Source organism: Syngnathoides biaculeatus, chromosome 10, assembly GCF_019802595.1.
Source record: "Syngnathoides biaculeatus isolate LvHL_M chromosome 10, ASM1980259v1, whole genome shotgun sequence".
Lineage (NCBI taxonomy): Eukaryota > Metazoa > Chordata > Actinopteri > Syngnathiformes > Syngnathidae > Syngnathoides > Syngnathoides biaculeatus.
In genome coordinates this window covers 25,942,915-25,967,064 of record NC_084649.1, presented here as the reverse complement: position 1 = coordinate 25,967,064, position 24,150 = coordinate 25,942,915, and the positions used below count along the sequence as shown (strand labels likewise).

The 24,150-nt window shown below is 44.7% G+C and overlaps 1 protein-coding gene and 1 long non-coding RNA gene across 3 annotated transcripts in view; one reads left to right on the top strand and one right to left on the bottom strand.

Moving 5' to 3' along the window:
* Positions 1-24,150, top strand: part of LOC133507320 (uncharacterized) — a 62,542-nt gene that overhangs the window by 14,997 nt on the left and 23,395 nt on the right. The gene's annotated exons all lie outside the window — the stretch shown is intronic.
* On the bottom strand, positions 8,051-23,715 carry mst1ra (macrophage stimulating 1 receptor a). Of its 2 annotated transcripts, none has more exons than XM_061832861.1 (21): positions 23,607-23,715; positions 21,679-22,962; positions 17,701-17,871; positions 17,499-17,618; positions 17,248-17,418; positions 17,003-17,169; positions 16,253-16,382; positions 16,044-16,180; positions 15,468-15,650; positions 15,284-15,383; positions 12,640-12,867; positions 12,421-12,567; positions 11,579-11,741; positions 11,417-11,506; positions 10,873-11,079; positions 10,715-10,795; positions 10,443-10,624; positions 10,203-10,312; positions 9,329-9,494; positions 8,579-8,715; positions 8,051-8,499 (listed from the first exon to the last, which is right to left on the bottom strand). In XM_061832861.1, exons 2-21 carry the CDS (start codon positions 22,873-22,875, stop codon positions 8,268-8,270), a joined length of 4,119 nt encoding a protein of 1,372 aa, XP_061688845.1. In that variant the 5' UTR covers positions 22,876-22,962; positions 23,607-23,715; the 3' UTR covers positions 8,051-8,267. The 2 variants fall into 2 exon arrangements, with proteins under 2 accessions (XP_061688845.1, XP_061688846.1); XM_061832862.1 differs by having other exon boundaries at positions 10,873-11,076.

The window sequence follows — 24,150 nt, the reverse complement described above, 5'->3', positions numbered from 1 at the left end:
GCGAGCTACCGACGATGGAGGGGGTTAAATGATGATGCTCCCAAACCGTTTTAAGGTTAATCTTATGTTAGCCTCCTATATTTAAAATACAGAATTAGCTTTTTTGTGGACTGTATTGTCTGTGCTTTCATCCTGGATTAGGCTGTGCCAAGGTGAAATTTTAAAATTATACACCATCTCATCCTGCACTTTCTACTTTGGTTTCAGACCAGACCTTTCCCACTCGGAAAAGAGAAAATCTCGTCTGGTTTCACCACTTTTTCTTCGATTATTCACATACTCTGACAGTCATTGCACCTTGAAAAACAGCATTTCTTTCTTAACGTTCTCCAATTAATATCAAAAGTAAACATAAGCAGCATGTCTAGCTCCTCTTTGCTCTACGTTGCCCAGACTAAAGCAACGGTGGTGGACGCTGTCATTAAAAAACACACTGATGGGCTGCGTAAGTCCTGTAACATTTGTAATTATGAGTGAACGTCTTTAAGAGTGGGGCGACGGGGGGTGTAAGGTAAACTAGGTACGGCGTAGCAACAGTCCCAAGTTCCATGTGCTGCCTAAAAGAAACCAGTGGCTTCTTCTTTTCATTTTTTTTACGGCACGTTTGTGAATTGTGCCATTGGATGTAACAACCAGTCATCGCTGACTCATTGAACGCCACAAACTGAGTAGCTGTGTGTTATACTTTCAATTTGCATTGGATGTTTATTTTTCCTCACGGAACGCAGCATATCTGCGAAAAGACTGCATCAGCAGTGTACAATTTTAGTTAAGTTTAGAGGGAACCTTGGATGATGTCGACCAAGACTGCCTCGCGATCGGCACATTGAGCACCCCTGCTGTATAGAGTACAGTATAGATGCAGTTCTGTACTGGTACTTATCTGTATAAAGTTCTGTAAGTTCCTCGCAATTGGAGCATTGCGCCTCTGCACAGTGTCACACACGGATGATACCCTCACACTTTGGAGAAGAACATTTGGTGCTCTTTGAGGTAACCATAGTTACCACAACATTGTGAAACCGGATGTCCTTAGCGATCATCAGAGTGCATCTATGATTTCTGTTGTCAAAGCAACCACTTCATTTTATGATATGCATCACTGAGGTGGAGTGGGGTGGAAGGGGGGCAAGCTTTTAAGTCATGAGATATGCACTTGTGCAACTCCGGAGTTTAACTTTGAAATGTAAACCTGACCAAGAACTGGTCAAAATCTACACTTGAATTTGATTTTAGACCGAGTCACAAGTTTCATATCCTCGTGATTACTTAATCTCTGCCCGTCAATGTAGTTTATCTCTGCGTTCTCCTGAGCTTAATACAAGTTTATAAGGGCTGCCCGTGTCAGAGCTGCCGGTTTAAGTGCTTTATTGAGCAATGAAACCACTTTTCAGATGGCAGCTGTTTTTGCTGCCAATGAGTGTTTACTCTTCCGAAAGTTTCATGCATAGTTATTCTACCCAAGTTTAAGGGGTTGTCTCATTAAAATGATTTGTTATTTTCATTTTTAAATTGTGTTTGGTTTGGTCTTTAAAATTTTTGGAGGGTGGGGGGGGGGTAAGATAGACTTTATGAATATGCTTTAATGCAGCGGTCACCAGCGGGGCCTGTTCGAAAAATAGGTGACCATTAATGTTACCCGTGTGAGTTCCTCGGTATATTGCAGTCGTAACACTTTGAAATAAACAAAAGAAAAGAAAAATTCGGTTTATATGTCATTGCGGGCAGCACAGTGGAGCAGCTGTAAAGCATTGGCCTCACAGTTCTGAGTTCCAGGGTTCGATCCCGGCCTCACCTGTGTGGAGTTTGCATGTTCTCCCCGGGCCCGCGTGGGTTTTCTCCCGGCACTCCGTTTTCCTCCCACATCCCAAAAACATTCAACATTGATTGGACACTCTAAATTGCCCCGAGGTGTGATTGTGTGTGCGACTGTTGTCTGTCTTCATGTGCCCTGTTGATTGGCTGGCGACCAGTTCAGGGTGTACCCAGCCTCCCCAACCCAAAGATAGCTGGGATTGGCTCCAGCACTCCCACGACCCCTCGTGAGAATAAGCGGCTCAGAAAATGGATTGATGGTTGTGCCATTGTTGTTTCGACAGTACAATGTGACGCCATATTCCTCATTAAAATACTCATGGCAACAATTTGTTGTTGTTTCGGAGGAAGTCTGGAATGGATTAATGGCGTTTCCATTCTTTTCAGTGGGAAAAGATGATTTGAGATACCATTGTCTGGAGTCAGGAGCATGGTCGCGGAACAAATGACGCTCGTATCTCAAGGCACCGACTGTATTCACTTTACGCTGCCGCCGCGTATGGACTACAATCCATGAGTGCCGAGCCTACAACTACATGAATGGATATATTCTAGATGTGCAATGCGTTTTACACACTCATTTTACACACACGTACAGTAATATCAATGTGGATAGATTATGGAGCGTTTGCTAATTTTTAAGCATGTCTTTCCGCCTTCCTACACACCTCTGTTTGCAAATGATGGTTACCATAGAAACAGGCGCACAAGCCACTCCATGGCTTTTAGAGGACAAATACACATCAACCTAAGAGAAAGTCTCATTTCTGTTTTCACCCTTTTTTTTTTTTTTTTTGTTCCATTAAGAAAACATGATAGATTTGTATTCGCTGTTATGAGACACAGGTCACCCTGATCCAAATCCAGAATTGCAATTATTAAACTTGTGATTTGTGTGTGTATATAGTAAGTTACTGGTCACACCTAAAATTCTAAAACAGCAAATTAGAGATTGAAAGTGCCGTCTCGGCCCCACCTTCACCTCCACACACAAAAGGAAATTATTATTATTGTATTATTCAGTCCCTTCACCCAAATAATAACCGAAACCAGGAAAAAAATCATTTTAATACAACACACACCACAGAATAATATCTTAGGATAATTTTTTCGAGACGTACAATAAGTCATTGTCATCGCAAGGGAGGGAATAAAATTGCCAAATCAGCCCCAAATATTAATATCTGTGGCCCTCGCCTTGTGATGGTTAACATCAACTGTACTCCGAGCAGATCGGCGTTTATAAAACACACCCCACCCCAGAGGATAATCGGTCCAGTTCATCTTTTACAACATCTAATAGTGGAAATTTTGCTGAATTTGACGGCAAGGTGGCTAAAAATACTCATATTTGGCCCGATGATTGCGACCAGCTTCTTGAATGTCAGAACAGATCAGGAAGGAAAAAGCACTTTTAACACAACCCACATAACAGGATTGTTGGCCTGGATAATCTTTTCGAGACATCCAATAATCAGGCCCTTCGCTCGAAGGATGCCAGATTGTGCGCACCGCGCTTTTGCGCATCGTCTCTTGCGCCCTTCCCGGGGCTTCGCAGTCAGCCGGCATATTGATAACAAGATGGATGGCGATTAACAAGTACAGTTAGTGAGCAGTGTAAAACGCCTCTCGTTGCTCTGCACATTTGTCTTTCGCCACACTCCCCATCTGTGAAGACATTCACTCAGAGGCTGGGAGAGAGAGAGAGAGAGAGAGAGAGAGAGAGAGAGAGAAAAAGAGACGGGAACAAACATAACACTTCGCTCCATCTGTGACCTCTCAGCTCCTCCATCCGCTCAGTGAATGCGAGTTCAACAATGGAGGAGTGCGACGGGGAGCGAGGAAGATTGCCTCGCTATTCAGGTATGTGCCGACGGTGGGCGAGCTCAAGGGTAGCGCATTCCAATCAGAGGGGAGGGGGAAAAGAGTGGCTCAGAGTGCTGCAAAGCGATGGATGCGCCTGCGGTCAAAGTTTTCTCGATTTCAAAACAGAAACGCAAGTCATTTCATTTGCCACGTAACGCACACTTATGTTGTCATCGATACGTTTGAAAAATATTGGGGTGTGGTCAGTCGTGCCCGCAGATATAAAGTTACGGGTGTGGTCCACCTGTCATGCCCGCAGATATAAAGTTGCAGGTGTGTGTTCTGTTTGTAATTATGAGCGGAGGGAGGCGGTGTCAGGTAAACCAGGAAGTAGGAAGTAGGCTGAGCAGGAGGAAAAAAAAAAAAGACGTCAGGCCGTGGTTCACTTGGAGGGCTCAGTTTAGGGGGAACATTGGTCAAGACGATACAAAATAAGCAATGTCTTTCAATATCTATGAATATCTACTCGTAATAAATTTAATGTGGGGGATTTTTCGCGCTCGACTGCAGATTTGCGAGTGCGATGCCGCGCCCGTCAATTCACAGTGACTGCAGCACTGTAAAGTGAAAAAGATTTTATCTCTAAATACAGTACATTATATCCATACATTCATTTTTTTTTGCCGCTTATCCTCACGAGGGTCGCAGGGAGTGCCGTAACCTATCCCAGCTGTCAACGGGCAGGAGGCGGGCGGGGTACACCCTGAACTGGTTGCCGGCCAATCGCAGGGCACATAGAGACAAATAGCCACACTTACAATCACACCGAGGGGCAATTTTTGAGTGTCCAATTAAGGTTGCACGTTTTGGGGATGTGGGAGGAAACCGAAGTGCCCGCAGAACATGCAAACTCCACAGAGCCGGAGGCGGGCTCGAACCCGGGTCCTCAGAACTGTGAGGCCAACGCTTTACTAGCTGCTCCACTGCGCCGCCCTAGAACATAATATATGTCGGAAAATAATTGATGATTGATTGATAATTGATATACAGGAATATACAGCATTTTTAATTCTTCCATGATTGCATTGCTGAGGTTCAATTTTGGGGTGCCCACAAAAACGATCTAGAAATGATGAGATGATCTCATTTGAAATCAAAACAGAACGTATTAAATCAGCTTTTTCTAAAAGTTACATTTGCCGCAATGCAGAATAGTTCACGCAAGGCGCGCATCCGCAAAGGCCGGCATGATTGCATTATTCCTAAGTCAAGGAAGGAAAACTATTCAACAAATGTATTGAGACTTAACTGGGGAGGGGAACAGACACATCTGCTTTGTTATGAAACGCTCCACCAACCACTGCCGATATTAATATTGATGATATTTGCAGCATAGCGTAGTTTTCAAATGTGTGAAGGGGAAATATTTATAAATCTGTACAGTCAAAAGCAACAAAATGAATATTTCAAGGGTCTTTTGGGGTGCCCCTCGTCCTTTTCAGTTCTTGCGTCTTCTGGGTCGGCCCCATGTCCACGTGTGCCTCTTCATGGTTTAAGTGGGATTGCGCCGATGTCATTGAGGGAACTGCGTCAAACCGTAGCCGATCATTTCTCATTTACAAATAATGCGCAACAGCCACGACAAAATACTGATGAATTCGTCACGGAATCTTGATATCCAAGTAAATGAGACGTGCATTCACATTTTCACGTTTGAAAACAGTTTGCGGGTGTTTTCATGACGTGTATCCGTAAAATTGCCTGATGGAGAATTGCACACTTTTCACCTTCTTTTTCTCGCCTCGCTGAAATTAGCCCGTTTTAAGCAGGCTGTGCTAAGGGCCCGGCAGTGATTTATGGTTGTCGTTATGCTGCCCGAATAAAATAATCTAAAAGTTTTTAGTGATCGCTGATTCAATCAAGCAGTGAAGAAGGAGCTTCAAACTATGAACCTCAGAATTGTGAGACCAACGTCACAACCGCGCGTGCACCATGCTGCCCCGAAATCAATTATTTACAAGAAACATTGCAGTATTTTCACAACCTCGTCATTCCTCAAGCCAAACCTCACCATTATTTTTCAGCAGGCAAAGTATGGATATGGTATTTACTCAATACACATATATTTAAAAAAAAAAAAAAAATTTTAGATGTATAAATGATGTAGAGGTTAGAACAAATGCGCGATACACAGTTTTTCTGGTTCCACAAGGACAAAAAGCTCCCCGTGGTTGTAACACGCTTTATTTGAAGCCACGGACATATTTCTGTTGATATCCTCACGACCAGAACGTATTTATTCAATTGTCTCCGAGGTGCAGCAGCAGGATTTTCACTTTGCGTTTTTTTCACGATTCGGTGGTGGGGAGGGCGGGAGGGAAACAAGGGATTTAATTAAAAGAAAAATGAAAATCATCACTACGTTACAATACTTAGACAGAAAGGTAAGTTGTCCAGTGGTTTTTCCTCAGATTTTGGATGGCGGCTTGGGTGTTTTTGTAACACCTTAAAACTGAACGCCGACGTCGGGAGGCGCAACACTGCGACAGCATAGCCGGAGTAACGTGACTGGAAGTCCTTGGGTGCCTTCTAGCTCCGATTAAGGGTACTGCCAAAACCTCAAGAACCACGTGTACGGCACGGGGGAAAGTATGGTTGCTTGACAATTTAATGCTAAAACCCCCCCTCATAATCCTCACGGCAATTAAATATAACAATAATTACCAAGTATGTTGCTCATGTAATGCTGTAATGGATGAAATGAAAGTCAAATCGGAGAAGAAAGAAAGTGATATTTTAACAAGTGAATAAAAAAAAATGCACATTTACTCTCTCTCGATACCGTACCTTTGATTCCGGAAAATTATGTTTTTTACTCTTTTAAAAAATAGGACTAGATTACTGGGGGGGAAAAAAAAAACACTCTGCCTTTATTCCTGTAATACACCTTTTGTTTTAAAATTACAATTTAAAAAAAAAATGATTCAAGGATGTCAGATTTATGTGATATGTCACTATCATTGTAGGGAGGAATTTATTATTTTATTGATGTTGTGTTTGCCGCTAGTTCTCATCTGTACTGCAAGTATGGATTTTCTTTCATCATATGACATAAATTATTGCAAATAATTTTTTGAACCCCAAAGTTCCAGCTTGCAAACACCTGGTTCGAAAACATCTGGTAATGTACAAAGCGCGCTCCTACAAATAGTTCATTTTCATCCAGTGCACCGGTTTCACGTGATCCATATTCAGATCCAACGATAAACTATTAATGACATCCACCAAAGTTGTGCCCGAAGTTATCTTTTGCTTAATGCCGATATATTTACATGAGTGAAAAGGTCGACTCCGAGACTAAAGTGTACATTCACTTGGCCTTATCGTGTTTCACATCTTTCATTTTTTTTTTTTATTTTATTTTTTTTTTCAAAATTTCAACTTCTGTTTTGCGCAAGATGATCCGCTGTGACAAGATGTACATCTCGCACAGTCTTCTACCAACCACAGGCTGGATTTACTGTACACTGCAGGTCCAAGCGCCCAATTGCGATTTCTGCACATTTATTTCCGTGTACATTTCGAGTGAGACGTACGCGCTAGTAACTCCACAAGAGTCAACGCGCAAGTAAATGACAATACATTAATAACGCAAATATTCCACATATTGTTTATTCGGCATGGGCTGACACCCTCTCCTCCATTTGTTTGAATAATAAAAAAAAATGTAAATTATCTATGCTTTCGCTTTAGATTAGAATCTAAGTCCAATTTCACTTAATTGGTGTAAATATTTGAGATTCACGATGCACTCGTCTACCTTTGTTCATTTATGTATTTCAGTGACTGATAGTGACGGGCGGAACAATTACAATGCTAGAAAATCGAGAAACTAGATGGAAAAAGCTACAATTAACTTGTCAATCATTCAAGGGAATAAAACACTATATTGCCAAGATTATTCACTCGTATCTGTGAGGAGCTTGGAGAATTCCAGCGTGGAACTGTGATAGGATGTTGCCAGTGGAACACGTTCAGTTGGGGAAACGTCCTCGCTCCAGAATATTCCACAGTCGAGCGTCGGCTGTGTTAAAAGAACAGGGAAGCCCGAACCCTTGGGAACGGTCGCAATTTAGCCATGAAGTCCCCATGGAAACTGACGGAGGGGTATTACGGCCCGGGGTTCTACTTCAGGAGCTGGGTTTAGGCCCATGGTTCCAGTGAACGGAACTCTGAATGTTTCGGCGTCCCAAGTGACTGAGATAAATTCATATGTGACTGAAGGCAGGTGAGCAAATACCTTTGCCAAAATAGTGCATCTGAACTAAAGAGGACCAGATCTGTGCTCATATTGTATTATTGTTGTACAGCCAATCGGTGCATTTTCACTGCGCTTGCATTGAGGGGACATATATCTTATTCGCGCATATCCAGATTTTTATCCAACTTGTTTATTTACAGTACATCGCCACGCAAATGTGCCAGCAAAATAAAGATCGAATTGTGGCTCCTGAACCATACAGTGTAAATCCAGCCTTAGTCACGCAGAATATACAGAGTCTCTTAATCCAGACAATACATATTAAATAAAAGAACTCGTGATCCGGAAGAACTGGATCGTCCGTTCTGATCAATTTTAGTGGTCCTCAGCTGCCGTCTTGGCCACTTGTGTCCGACTCTGACCCCTCGGCCTCGTCCGCCGATGCAGTCAGTGAAGGGTACGCCTTGGCTTGGTCTAAATTGACATAGTTGACCTTCAGGTTAATGTAGTGCTCTCCAGTAAGGCACGACAGGATGTGCTGCACGTCTCCGACCAAGCTGAGGAAGGTCGGTCTACGTTCAGGCTCCGGGTCCCAACATGCCAGCATGATGGAATAACTGTGGAATGAATGCGTGAGCCGTGATTGCGCAAACAAGACAAAATCGTGCCGCTGAAGTCACTGGAAGAGTTTCTTACAGAGAATCGGGGCAATACTGTGGCTGGGGTAGCCGACGGCCCCTTAGTAAATAGTGCGTGATATCGTAGGGGTCCACTTCTGGGTACGGACTGGCCCCTCTGGTCAGCAGCTCCCACATCAACACGCCGTAGGACCACTACAAGAGATGGCGCAAAAGAGAGCATCCAGCCTGATGAGGTGCTTTAAAGCGGAGGCCTTCCAATTCTAGCGAGTTCTCATTGTTTGTCCATTCGCAACAAGAATGAGGAATTGCAAAATATTCTTGTTAGGACCCCAAAAGTGTGAAATGCTCCTGACCCTTTACATTATCAATCTATCCCTTTTCTGAGCTGCTCATCCTCACAAGGGTCATCGGAGTGCTGGAACCTATCCCAGGTGTCAACGGGCAGGAAGAGGGGTGCACTCTGAACTGGTTTCCAGCCAAGCACAGGGCACATAGCGACAGACAACAGTCACACTCACAATCACACCTAGCGGCAATTTAGAGTCTCCACTTAACGCATGTTTTTGGGGCGTGGGAGGAATCCGCAGTGCCTGGAGAAAACCCACGCAGGCATGGAGAGTACACGCAAACTTCACACAGGCGGGGCCTAGATTCGAACCCTGGTCCTCAGAAGTGGGAGGCAGACGCTGTAACCAGTTGCCCCACTGAGCCCGTTCATCCTACATATCGATTAAAATTCTAATCCATTATAATGATGTATGAAAGTTGTGTCTGGCGAGTGAACACACGCCATTTATCTACTCACCACGTCCGACTTGGTGGTGAACTTCTGTGTCTGCAAGCTTTCGATGGCCATCCACTTGACGGGTAACTTTGCCCTCTTGTGGTCTTGAATACTGTAGTACTCCTTGTCGTAAATATCACGAGCCATCCCGAAGTCCGCCACCTTGACGGTGAAGGTCTCATCAAGCCTAACGAATGAGCAAAGACACCACTTGGTCAACGTACAAGAACTTCTAAGCTGTTGTGAATTGAAGTATTTGACTCCCAAACAACGTTGCCTGAATGATGGCTCCCACAGATTGTCAGATTCCCATATGGTACAGAACCTTGCGCACTCAACCAATGACCAGTTCTCCTGATCTTAACTTGTCTTCTATCTAAATCAAGCCATTTCTGCTGTTCACATCTCTACATCGCCTTGGGAAATGCTGTCAAAAGATGTCAGGAACAACGACAAGAACACTGACTTTCGAAATTCTTGGTGAGAAGGTGACAACTATTGGCAGCAAAGTGGAAGACACACAAAACGAGTATCGTTTGCCAATGGTTGTTGGAGAAGCCCAGTCGGTCTCCAGACCGCAACCCAATCAAACACCTGTGGAGGAAATTCAAGCTTGGAGTTTCCAAGAGGAGCAAAGAATCCTGAAGGATTTAGAGGGTTTCCAGGCCAACAAGGGTTTCTACACCCACCAAGTACTCACTTATGTTTTTGCTATGGATCAAATACTTATTTTACCCAACAAGATTGACACATTTTACAATTCTCACGCTTCTTACACAATTTAGTCTGATAAAACAACTGCAAAAATTTGACATTTAATTCATTATTTTGTAAGTGAGCAAACGAAAATGTTATATTTTTCCAAATGTATGTGTGATAAATGTTTCACACTCACATGCAGTTCCGTGCAGCCAGGTCTCTGTGCACAAATTTCTTCTGTGCTAAGTACTGCATTCCCTTGGCGACCTGCAGTCCAAAGCCTATCAGGTCTTTTACCGTTGGATTCTGTCTTGGACAAACGTAAACATTAAACAAAGCAGATTGGTCCGATGACTAAAAAAATGACACGTATCCAAACAGGTTTTCAGAGCAAACTTTGTCAAGTATGCCAGGGGGCTTGATCGTGAAACATTACCCTGTGCGGGGAGCGAATAAAATGCCGCACGTCGCCGTGTTTCATGTAAGGCAACACCACCAGCGGCAGGCCTTCTTTGGGCAGCATGATTCCAAGCAGAGACAGAATGTTGGGATGGTGGAAGCCCTTCATGATGATGCCCTCTCTGAGAAACTGGTCCACTTCCTTTAAATCTGTGATTCCTGTTGACACAGTTTGGCCTGCATTTTAAAAAAAAAAAAAAAAAAAAAAAAAAAGCTCATAGACATGATGATAAAACACTGTTTACATACGATTCAGTGATTTAACTGCACAATGGATCTCTTGCTTATTGCTGTCCTTCAGATATCCATGATACACGGTCCCAAAGTGACCTGCACGAGAGCCCAAAATTGACATGAAATGGGAGTTCCTTGTATGATTTTTCCAGAGCCCCAACAACATGGATTACCTTTGCCGATGCTCTGGCTATCTTCAATTCTGAGCATCTCAGCAGGGATGAGGACATCTTTGACCTCGTCAAGCAGGTCCGAGCTGAGGCTAATCATTGAGACGCTGTTCCGCGGAATCAGCGGAACGGCGAGGTGGTCGTAGCTGGCAGCGTACAGCAAACCCTGAAAGGCCATTCCTCCTGAAGCGGACGTTTGGCTGGAATCTACTGGAACATGCACACGCAAATGGACTGAAGAAGGGTGTCAGGAGGAAGTTGCAACCTTCATCCTTTTGTATTGCACTGGGAATCGACCCCAGGACATTTAGACATGTGGTTTTTGTCATCCGTCCATCTCTTTTCCACACCTATGAACATTTTAGAGTCTTCAAATAACCTGTCATGCTTGGAGGAGGCAGGACTACACGAAGAGTACCCATGCCACCACGGGAAGCACGTACCAACTCCAGACAAGAAAGTCGGAGCCAAGATCCTAATCCTGAACCTAAGAGCTGTTAGCCAGTCATGCTAACCACTCGGTTGTAAGTCTGAGTCATTGTCTCACCTTGCCTGTAGTCCCCCGTCGGCGACATTTCAGCGTGGCTCGCCATACGGTTCATCGACAGCCTGGTGGTTAAACGATTCTCGATGATGGCTGAAAGCACAAAGGTGATAAGTGGCGGTGAACCGCTCAAAGCAGAAATTTTGACAACTGCTCACGCCTCACCTCGTTTCTTCCTCCTCAAATGAATCATCACAACTAGGGCGATTCCGGCGCCCGCCGCCGAGGCGAAGATGACACCCAGCACGATCGCCGCGATGACCGAGTCCTGATTGTCGTCCTCATAGAGGACGATGCCCACATCATGGGGTTCGCCATTCACGGAAACCTTTAGTGGTAGATGGTGGTCATCAGTCGTCAGTCAGAACATCACGTACCCCGGAACATCCAATGACGGGCAACGGCTGTACTATAGGGGACGTTTTAAGGGAAATTTGCTTTGCATGCAATTTCTTTGTAGTGCACGCATTTGTGAGAATGTTTCTGTGAGTAAGCCAATTAGAATTTCCCAATTGACGTAACAACCCACCCCACCCACAACTTGGCAGAACAGTTTTCTGTGTGGGCCGATCATCTTTCCCGTTCAAGCAAGGCATCGGTGTTATTAATACCGAAACACGATTGGCGATAAGTCAACTTCAAACCATCGTTGGGAAGTGTCGTGTCAAGTCAACGCGTCGACTAAGCGACGAGTACGTTCAACCCCGAGTGTTTGCTGCGTACGCCATTTGCACGAATCCTCACACTAAGTTTGCTGTAGTTGCTCTGGGAAGTCGGTCTCCTTTAAAAATGATTCAATTGTAGAATTACTTTCTGTTTTAGTTGAGACTATAAGAGACGTAATAATGGGAGGATTATGTTTTTTACTTAACTTGCGTCATGCCATGCATTCTCATATTCCTCCCCTCTCATGGAGATAAATATTAACTGGATTATGCAATCAATGCTGCGGATGGTGAATATATTTTCTGGCAAATTTGTGTGGTTTGCTAGCTTCACTATCTCACCCTGACAGGCAATCCTTCGCTGGGGATCACTTGGTTCTTGGGCATCCTGCAGGTCAGCTCGTTCAACAGAACTTGGGCGTGACAGTCCATGCCACCGATTGTCATGGTTATCTTCATGCACATGTTCACTGTGTTCAGTTTGTGATGCTGTTTTAAACGGGACGTTTACAGGTTATTGTTATACACACCATGCGATGCCAAAACTGTGTGCAAACATACGTGCAGTGAAACTTCAGTCTCTCCCGGTTTAAGGAGCAACATGTTGTCTTCACTTTCAAACGGGATGACTTTGGCATCTGGGTGGTAGTCAAAACGTCTTCTCCACACCTCCATGCCGTCCATGTTGATGAAAAGCTGCCCGGTGTTTGATCGGTCTTCTGACATGTCAAATGTAAACGTGGGGGCCCGGCACGTCATCCGGGTGGCGTTACGAGTGCCGTTACATTCCTGAAAGGAAAACGATTACAATTAGTAAAGGGAAGGGCAACAACGAAACAAAACAGTTCTACACGACCGCAAGGATTCTTCTTCTTTCGTCCCGTTAGGGGTCGCCACAGCGCGTCATCTTTTTCCATCCAAGCCTATCTCGTGCATCTTCCTCTCTAACACCCCAACTGTCCTCATGTCCTCCCTCACAACATCCATCAACCTTTTCTTTGGTCTTCCTCTCTCTCGCTCTTTTGCCTGGCAGCTCCATCCTCAGCACCCTTCTCCCAATTTACTGACTCTCTCGCCTCTGGACACGTCCAAACCATCTAAGTCTGCTCTCTCTCGGACCTTGTCTCCAAAACCTTCAACTTTGGCTGTTCCTCTAATGAGCTCATTTCTAATCCTATCCGACCTGGTCACTCCAAGCGAGAACCTCAACGTCTTCATTTCTGCCACCTCCAGTTCTGCTTCCTGTTGTTTCTTTTGTGCCACCGTCTCTAATCCGTACATCATGGCCGGCCTCACCACTGTTTTTTGCCCTTCATCCTAGCGGAGACTCTTCTGTCACATAGGACACCAGACACCTTCCACCAACTGTTCCACCACACTTGGAGACGTTTCTTCACTTCTTTACCACACTCTCCGTCGGTCTGTATTGTTGACCCCAAGTATTTGAAGTCGTCCACCCTCGCCATCTCTTCTCTCTGGAGCTTCACTCTTCCTCCTCCGCCCCTCACATTTGTGCACTTATATTCCGTCCGTACTTTGACTAATTTTCATTCCTCTCCTTTCCGGTGCGTGCCTCCATCTTTTTAATTGTTCCTGCACCTGCTCCCTGCTTTCACTGCATATCACAATATCATCTGCGAACATCATGGTCCAAGGGGATTCCAGTCTAACCTCATCTGTCAGCCAATCCATTACTACCACAAACAGGAAGGGGCTGATCCCGGATCCCTGATGCAGTCCCACCTCCACCTTAAATTCTTCTGACGCACCAACGTCACACCTCACCGCTGTTTTGCTGCCATCATACATGTCCTGTACTATTCTGACGTATTTCTCTGCCACACCAGACTTGCGCATGCAGTACTACAGTTCCTATCTTGGTACTCTGTCATAGGCTTTCTCTAGGTCTACAAAGACACAATGTAGGCTCCTTCTGTCCTCTGTACTTTTCCATAATCATCCTCAAGGCAAATGCATCTGTGGGACTCTTTCTAGGCATGAAACCATACTGTTGCCCGCAGATACTTACTTCTGTCCAGAGTACTACTACCCCACTACTCTTTCCAATAACTTCATTGTGTGGCTCATCATCTTTCTTCCTCTATGGTTTCCATAGCTCTGAACATCGCCTTTGTTCTTAAAAATGGGGACTAGCACACTTTTCTGCCATTCTCCTGGCATCTTCTCTCCTGCTGGTACACGACAACAAGGATATCCACATGTAACCCTTATCTGGAATTGCTCATGCGTTCCGAGCGTAGTTGCCAACAGATGTTTCATTTCAGATACTGTTTCTAAATTCACAGTTGAATCGTGGTTAACATGTCTTGAATCTCATTCATCCTTTTTACAGTAATGACAGATTTAATGCTGAGCCTGAGAAATTGAAAGTCACGGCATTCAGTGTTGGTTTTCAGCCTTGCTGCTTACTGTATGTGTAGAGGTTTCTCAAGATTTTCCAAATCTAATGAAATTCCTAAATTCCTTGCAATTGTAAATCGAGAAACCGTATTCTTAAACTGTTGGACTATGTTCTTACACAAACTGGTGAACTTCGCCTCATCCTTACTTGTCAAACAACTGAGCCTTTCGGGGATGCTCCTTGAACACCTACTTATGACACACCCCTGTTTGGAATTAAGCTGTGGAAATGTTCCGCACGGGTGTTTTTCGAGCATTCCTAAGATGTTTTATTTCAACTCCTAACTTTTCCGGGATGTGTTGAAGCCATCAAACTCAAAATGAGAGAATTTTTGCAAAAATGTTCATCAGTTTCAAAATTAAACATCTTTGTAATCCATTTAATTGCATGTCGGTTGGAAACGTTTTGAAAATCCTTTTGTTTTTGTTTTTTTTTTAACGTTTGGGAGAACGTCCCAATCTCATTGAAATTTACGTTTGATTATACAGTTTGTGCCCGAACATTAGCTGGTGACTAGTCCAGTGTGTACCCCATTTCTCTCAGCTAAAGTCACAGCAGTATCTTTTGGAGGCTGTAACATGCCCACAAAACCTGGTGCCACCTCTTGGCAAGTAAGAAACAAATATCCGCAACACGAAATTAGATGAAGGTGTCTATCATGGCTGGGCCCACAAAAAAAAAGTTTCAAGGACCAATGCCCGAAATTGAATAAGAGGTGGTCTAATTTTGTGTGGACTCCAGAGCACAACCATTTTTGGTTTCTAACAGGATGGTTCAACTTACCAGTTCTCGGGGTTTCCATGGGGTGATTCTAGACATGTACTGGAGCAGAGTTTTGTGTGCAGAGTCAAGATTCTGACCCTCGATCACCAACTTGGAGCCACTGAGTGACAGCACAAATAGGCAAATGAGCAACAGCTTGATTTACGTTACGATTTCCGTTTTTGATCAGTTCATTCCACTGTACCTGCCAAAGCTGCAGTGGGGATACACAGAGGTTATGACGGGGTTTTTCTTGTACATGAACGTCTTATCGGTGGTGACTTCCAAGTTGTCGATAACCACTTTGATGGGAACACTCCCGACGTTTGTCGCAGCCGCGGTGAGGCACACGATTGAAGACCAAGTCCCGCTTCTTTCCAGAAAAACACTGGACGCAATCATCAAATGCGGTGTGTATAAAGAGGGGTGCACACATACTGATAATTGGGCCAAATTTGAGCATTTTCACAAACTTCCGATCAAAGTCATCCAGGGCCCGATTATCAGCTATTAAGACGGACTGTTTACCCAGAAGATGTTTGAGAGGAAATCAAATTGGACACACCTCAGGATAATCGCTCAGGATAATCCGTCAGAGGCATCCAATCATTGGGTCTTTGCTGCTCTGATCGCAAGGGAGCCAAAGTGCTAGAATTGAGCCCGATTGCTGGTATGTGTGTACCGTGCTTAAATCCATAAAGGGGCCAAAGAGCAACTGGACTGCCTTTCTATAATTTCAAAATTTGTGATAGTTTAAGTTTGCTACTATGGTGTCGCTTACCCTTCAATGTGACACTTTTTTTCTGCTATGAAGACTTGTCTCTGCATCCCAGAATCAAGGTTACGGCCCATCAGTGTCACCAGAGTACCGCCAAAAACAGGGCCATGCTCGGGTGTGATTTGCATTATGTCGGGTTCCTGATGACACACGTGATCATTTCTTGTATCCAGATCACAGGGCTTCTATCGTATGACCTTTAATCGTCTCACCACAATAGAGAATCCAGACACCCGAGATGTGCCTTCGATGGCGTACTCGGCCCTCGTGTTCCCCTCATGCACTTCCAGCGTGATTGTCAGATTGTGGTTTGACACTTTCTTCTTCAGCTTGCATACGAGTCTGCATCAGTAAAAATAAAGCATAATCTTACCGAACTGTGTGGGAGAATTTAGTGTAGGTAGACCTAGGGGGCTTCAATATGGGAGACGGGATCACTTCCCCCCGGACAAACTGGTTGCTACCCTTCAGTAGTAAGGATAACCCACAATGGTTGCTGAAATGACTTGAAATGGATGAGACTGGAATTAGTCAAAGGGCAAACTGATAAACCATAATTCTGTAAAAAATATCCTTAAAACGACTGTTTGTCTTGTCACATCAACTTGATGCGAACAGGTTTATGTTATGGGGCTGCTTTGCTACATCTGGTCTAGGGCGTCTTGAATCTGTCCAGGGTAGATCTCCTGACTATCAAGGAATTCTGGAGTCAAATATGTTACCCAGTGCCAGACACCTCGGTCTTGCGTTATGCTGTGGTGCTGCTTTGCTGCATCCGGCTGTCGTGATTATGCACCGAGTCCAATAAGATGTCAAGACTACAAAGTCATTCTAAATGCTAAAAGCTAAATGCGCTGCCTGTGTCAGAAAGCTCGGTCTTGGGTTATGTCTGGTGCTGCTTTTCTGCAAGAGCAAGTGGGCTGAGGCTTGTACTGTGTGTTTTTTGCATTTATGCTACTCACACTTGGCTTCTGGTTTTGTCGGGGAGGACCGTACACAACGTCTCTGAGCCCACAGTGACTTTGTGAGTGATACCGGTGATGATGGGCGGTCTCAGAGGAGATTGAAACTCTCTGCCACAAAGTGTCAGCTCGGTTTCCCCGCCAGCTGGTGCCGTTTTGGGGAAAAACTGCAGAAAAAAATCCCAGTCAGTGTTCCTTTAAGCTTTCCCGGCCCTTTCATTGCTTTGAGCTGGATGCAGAGCTACCTCTGTTATGACTGGTGCACAAGAATGTTTATTCCACAGCGAGGCGCACTCATATTGCCTCGAGCAGATTCCCGAGCACCAGCCGCAGTTCATGAAACGCGGAGCCGTCAAACACTTGGAGCACGTCACAAAATGTGTACATCCCGGTCCTATGGTCGGCACCTTGAACAACTGGATCAGAGGCAGAGGAAGACAAGCATGAAGAGAAGCGACAAATGTTAATTCTTGATGATTAGGGGAAAAAAAATTACTTGATTTCTCGCCACAAAAAGAAGCGAATCATCATTGTAGACAGATGCCGTCCTAGATATTGGCATCTCTCCGAGGGAATAGTTGGCAAAAACGAAAGGTGTGTCCAATGTAAGAATGACCTAAAACCACAAAGGTAGCAGTAGTGAAACATCTAGCGCAGTACTGTCAATGCAGTAACCGTCACAATTTCAAGTTAGCTACCTGCAAAATTCTTCCGTCCGAAGTCCCAAAGTGGCCCAGGGTTTGCCTCCCGCTAATGGTAACCAGGATGGATGTGAAGAGGACATCCCTCATTTGCCGGTTGAAGAGGTCTATTCTGTGGTACGGTTTTGACACCAGCGTGGGTTTTTCACTGCAAGTGTCGTTGCCTGACTGTGTCAAACAGAAATTTCATCTCATCATATTGTAGATTGTCTGTTGACTTTCTTTTGGATATACTCAAAACTGCAGGATCTGGTGTGTTGGTTGTGACTCGATCCATCCTTTCACAAACCACTTATATGGGCAGTGTTGTGGTGAGCCTTTCCTAGATGACTTTGGGTGGGTGGTGGCATAAATCCTGGACTGGTTACATAGTGACATCCAATACATCTATTCACCTAGGTGCAATTTTTCAAGGAACCTGACTATGATACGGTTACATCCCAATACATTATAAAACCATGGAAAAGTTTATTTGAGTAGCTCAATTCATGAAGTGAAACGGATTAATTAATTAAACACAAATAAAAACTGTGGTACTGCATGCGCAAGTCTGGTGTGGTGGAGAAATATTTTAGAATAGGACAGGACATGTATGAGGGCAGCAGAACAGCGGTGAGATGTGCCGTAGGTTTGTCAGAAGAATTTAAAGTGGAGGTGTGACTGCATCAGGGATCTGTGCTGAGCCCCTTCCTGTTTCCGGTAGTAATGGTTAGGCTGACAGATGAGGTTAGACTGGAATCCCCTTGAACCATGTTGTTCGCAGATGATGTTGTGATATGCAGTGAAAGCAGGGAGGAGGCGGAGGAACAATTAGAAAGATGGAGAGACGCACTGGAAAGGACAGGAATAAGACTAGCCGTAAGTAAAACGGAATATATGTGCGCGATTGAGAGGGGCGGAGGAGGAAGAGTGAGGCTACGGGGAGAAGAGATGGCGAGGGTGGATGACTTCCAATACTTGGGGTCAAAAATACAGAGCAATGGAGAGTGTGGGAGGGGAGTGAAGAAACGGGTCCAAGCGGGGTGGAACAGTTGGCGGAAGGTGTCTGGTGTTCTATGTGACAGAAGAGTCTCCGCTAGGATGAAGACTTCGATGGTTTGGACATGTCCAGAGGTGAGAGAGTGAGGAAATCGGTAGGAGGATGGTAAGGATGGAGCTACCAGGGAAGAGAGCGGGAGGAAGACCAAAGAAAAGGTTGATGGATGTGGTGAGGGAGGACAAGAGGACAGTTGGGGTGTTAGAGAGGAAGATGAACGAGATAGGCCTAGATGGAAAATGATGACACGCTGTGGCGACCCCTAACGGGACAAGCCGAAAGGAAAGGAAGATATGCGTCATAAAATGTCCATAATGGGCTAAAGACAGGTGCAGTCGCCATGTACCGCGTTCCCTCCTCTCTAATATTTGAAACCACAAGACAACAAGTGGCGCGGCTTTTGTGACCGAAAAGGTTAATAAAAGTGCCGGAATGAAGAAGAAATATGAAATACCTTTCAGAATAGCAGATCCTGTCTTATTTTGATTTTTCAAAACATTTTCATTTGTTCTTATGTAATTTTCAAATTGGTGAACCTGTCATCTATAATCGTCATCCAATATTTCATGACTGTACAGTCATGAAATATTTTACTCTGTGTGTAGTGAATTTGTCCGATATATGAGAAAGTGAAAAGTTGCCCGAAATGAAGTGCTGAAAAAAGAAACCTGTACGTGTTTTTGGATGCTGGGAGGAAGCTGGAGTGAGAACCAACTCAAGCACTCGGAAAATATGCAAACTGCAAGTCGAGATAAGAACCCAGAAACTTAACGTCTAGTACTAGACAATGATGTGACCAGACATGTTCAATTTAAACAGACTGCAACAATTTTTGCTAAATTTCATTTTTTCTGTATCTGTTTTTTTTTTCTTTTGTATGGGACATTACGGGATTAATAATGGACCTTGAGTTATACGTACGTGTTGCTGAACATACGCAAGCTCAAGATTTTCAAGAGTTGAGGTCATGTCAAGATCAAGACCAGGTTATGGTTTGCATGATCACGAAATCTCAAAAACTGAAGATAGTGCAATATTTCAAAGTACATTTCCTGCTGATCTGTTGCTTCCTTGGCCTCTCATGAACATACGCCACCCCCCCAACGACTGCAGTACTATCGCGTATTTAATTCTGTTTGTACATTTGACCCGGTCTGGATAAACATTCACAAGCACTTGTGTATACATTAAAAGGGGAAGTTCTCCAACTTGTCTGCCGTCAAAAGTAACACGTGTGCCATAAAAATCTGTCAGGGAGTACAGACTCCGTATGTTGACAGAGTGCCTCCGAGCAATTTGAAGGGGACCTTTGAAGCCCTCTCATGTAAACAGCGAATAAGAGGCATGGCGATTCATTGAAAAGAACGACTGTTAGCAACACGTAAAAACATTCCCCTCTGGAGCTATCCAAACAAGTTCCGACATGCGACTCTTTTGGTCGTCTCAGGCTGCACTCCGCTGTGACATTTTTCAGCCAATTAAGTCGAACTATTTGAAACTCTCGGTTTGAGCGCCACATGCATCCCAGAGTATTTTCCACTGTCCTCGAATTTCCTGTTGGAGATCAGTCCCTCCCTCCCCTTGAAATTCCACCTTTTTATCAGCAGGATTTATTGTGCGTTTGTTGGCAGTCACTTCTGTCCGTGCTCGTACGACACGGTTTGAACTCCATAAAAAAGGAAGAGACCGCACCTTGAGGCAAAACCTTTGCTAGTAACTCCCGAGATTAAAATGCGGACCTGTCTGCTTTACTCTGTAAAAAAATGTATGATGAATTTTTATCTGACATCTCTCCTGCCCACTGTAAAACGGCCGTTTGTTGAGGAAAACCAGAGCCTGGTAACGTGCACAACTGACTCACGCACCCCTCCCAAGACCCTTTCAAGGCCTTTTCATTTGCCGTCTGCTTTTACACACACCTTCGGTCAGTTCTCCTTCCAACATTTACTGCATCTAGTATACGCTCACTGGCTACCACTGTGCAGTCCGATAATATCCAGCACGATATAAATAATGAATACGCTGCAAAAGCGAACTGATTACAGAATATTGACTTTTTAATTAATCTCATACTAATCTCTGGAGTGCCCGGCCACCCATCGAGTGTGAAATTACACAACAAAGTAAATCTGTTATCAGATGCCCACTTCTAAAAATGTGAGTGAGCCATTCTGAATTTTACTGGATTGTGACAAAACACTGTGACTAATTTACAGTACTTTAATACGGTATTACCCCCCACCCAACCCCCCCAGCTCCCCCCATACCGAGTTTCACAACCGTAAGGGTAGGGGAGGATTTTCGAGTGACAGGTGAACTTGACTGAAACATTATCATGCATAAATCCAAAAGATAGGCAGAGTTTTGCGGTGTTGACTCGGATCTTCTCGGACCCAAGAATCTTCAGATCTTCTAAGTTGGACTGACTGGTCACGTCTCCTCGCAACGTGTTGTTCTGCTGATGGTTCCATTTGAATATTAGCACGGACCCCATCTCACAATCGGGAATGGAATCTCAAATGAAACGTCTCCGTGTGGAGTTGTCTTAGTCTCCCCAGGCTTACAGGGAAAAGGGCTGGAAGGCTGAAGCCAAGATTTGAAGCCCGAAACACAAAACTGTGAGGCAGATGTCAGTGCTGCCCTGCTGTAAATATTTAAAATGAAAATCTGCCACGACTGAGACTGGATTTAAACTACATAGTTCAAGGAACACAACACGGATTTTTTGTTCTCTCTTGCTAGAATTAAGGTAGGTATTCTGGCAGTGTGAGGAGGAAGAGTTCTGCTCATATTTCCCAACAGGATGTTTTTGATCTAACTCTTGTATTCGATCTCAGTAGAATGTGAAAGTATACCAAGTGCTGTGGTCACAGCTACTTCATTTTTGGTCAAGAAATGGGAACTTCCTATCTGGGACTTTGTACCACAGAGTTACTCACCTCATGCGGGCAGTTCTCGCATGTCTGAAAGTGACACAGTCCTCTGGATAATTGTTCCGATCCGGACCTGCAGCAGTCTTCAACGCCTTTGTTAATCTTACTGTTGACGTCACTCAAGGAGAAGGCGCACAGGGCCGAGTTCTTTTGGGGTTCTCCCTCCACGCTCACCTGCGCAAACACACCGTAGAGAACTTCCTTGGTCTCATCCACCCCCAACTCAGCGGCCAGATCCTTTCCCACGTGTCCAAAGTAAGCAGCCATGAGTCCGTTGTACACGATGTCCCTAAAGGCCTCCCTTCGCCGCCTTTTGGGCTCGTACCTGCACTCCAGCACCAGCTCCCTGTATGTCCACACCTCGTGAGTCCCCACGGGCAGCCGCCCTAAACGGGTCTGAAATGCCGAATCGTCCTTGGAGGGGTTCTCCCTCTGCAGGGAGAGGAAATAGACATAGTCGCGGGTGGAGAAGCTGTAGATGTAATCGACGCTGTACGAGTCCCTCAGGTGCGGCAGCACCGTAAGGCCCTCCATCACCATTTGGAATCCGTCTTCGGTAGAGAGCGGCCTCACCACGGACACCGACCTCCGGGGGAACTTCTGTACCACTTTGTCATTCACAGAGGCCGCCACAAAGAAGTAGGACGTGGCCGCTTGCTCCACAATGGTGACCTTGGTGCCCAGCGGACTGGCCAGACAATCGGGGCAGTAGGAGGGGGAGTTTTGCTTTTCTTTGTACAAACACCGAGGCTCCGGCGGGATGACCTCGATATCGATGAAGAAGCAGATCCCCTGTTGGGTACTGCCGCAGATGTACAGGTAGGGCAAGAAAGCCAGAGCCGCATCCAAGAGCAGCACCTCATTGTCCGTATCCACCGGATCACTGGGATCGACTTCGATGTTGCACAAGTGGCAGGTTTTACATTCCGGACTCCCCACCGGTCCTGTTTTCACCTCCCATAATTTGCTCAGCTTATCGTCCAGCGCCTCCACTGTGTTCCGCGAGCCGACGTACACCTGTGGGGTGAGCGGGTTGGCCGCCAGGTTCTGTATGGGGTGCAGCGTTTGGAAACGGGGCAGCTGGTATTCGACCGAGAAGTCAACCTGAGTCCGGGGACCCGGGGGACACGTGCGCTTTCCTGGGGAAACGTCGGCCCGTATCCACGTGCACAGCGTCAGCAAGGCGGCCGCCCGGGCCAGCATCTCTACGCCGCGGGCCCTCGTGGTCGGCGGGTTACCCGGAAGACGTCCCTTCGTACTTTGATGCCATTCTGGGGGGGCGGTGGAGGTCTGCAGGGAGGACATGTTGATATTTTACAGGCGATACAGTTAACATTTATCCATCAGTGATTCTTTTAGCTATTTACGTGCAATTTAGACGTCTAGTCACGCAAGTTGTTCCTTTTGTGTAAATGTAGCCATAAGGCACACAAACGTGTCACTTGCTATGTTCAGGAAAACAGTAAATCTGGGAATTGGCCACTTTAACCAGCTGGAAATGCAACCTGACTGAGGAAAGTGGATCAACTATCAGTTACTTGTATTATCCTTGAAGTGACTGGAAATTTACTGATGCCTGGTAGCAGAGGCAACGTGAAAAAGTGTGGCGCTAAATTATTTGAGGGCGAGCCACGACTCGCTTTGACAATGTGATCAGCAGCCGTGGAAACTCAAGTCACAACCATAAATAAAAGCTGTCCAAAACTGAATTCCAAGAGTGTCAACAGAGGGGAAATACTAACAAGTTGCAGCAATAAGTGGTGACAACACACTGGGGCTTGACTTTGGCACATTGGTATCAGTTTTATAAGTAAAACTACAATTTATTCCACCCCCCCCCCCCAACATTTTGTGCGTCTACTGTACTGACGACAAACATTGGTTCAGGTTTAATATTCATTTCAAACACGAAATGTTAATGAGTTGAGGCTCACCTGACATAGGATGACTGGAATTCTGTGTAGTCTGAGCAGAGTTCAAGCTGCTGCACAGCTCAAGCCTGCCAAGTACGATGCAGTGCTAGCGAGACAAACGGGATGTTTACTTTCGTCACCTTCAAAATAAAATAAAGGAATAATTTAAAAAAAAAAAAAAAATTAAAAAGAACACGCCACCCAACAAGAAACATTCTGTCCGATACAATATGTTCTAAATCAGTTGTTAACGGCCAAAGCTAGATGTCGAAGAAATTGAGAATATGACATCTTAACTGGATATGAACAAAAATGAAATGCTTGTGAACTCTTAAGTATCAAAATGTATTTTTTCGACCGCATAAACCAGTATCATCAGAAAAACAAACAACATTCATTCAACAACAATTAAAAAATAATTTACAAGATTATGAAAATGGGTATTTTCATTGTATAAATGTTTGCTAACATTTCATAATCAAAATGTATTTTGGGCAAAATCATTTTAAAATGTTACCAATTCAACTGTTAAAATATCATCAAAACTAAAAATACAGTAAATGTA

Coding starts and splice junctions, on each gene's coding strand:
- mst1ra (XM_061832861.1), bottom strand. CDS start 22,875: ATGCTGGCCCGGGCGGCCGCCTTGCTGACGCTGTGCACGTGGATACGG. Junction 15,651..16,043: donor AAAAAGTGTCACATTGAAGG/GTAAGCGACACC, acceptor GATTGCGTCCAG/TGTTTTTCTGGAAAGAAGCG. Junction 11,080..11,416: donor GACGGGGGACTACAGGCAAG/GTGAGACAATGA, acceptor TGCATGTTCCAG/TAGATTCCAGCCAAACGTCC.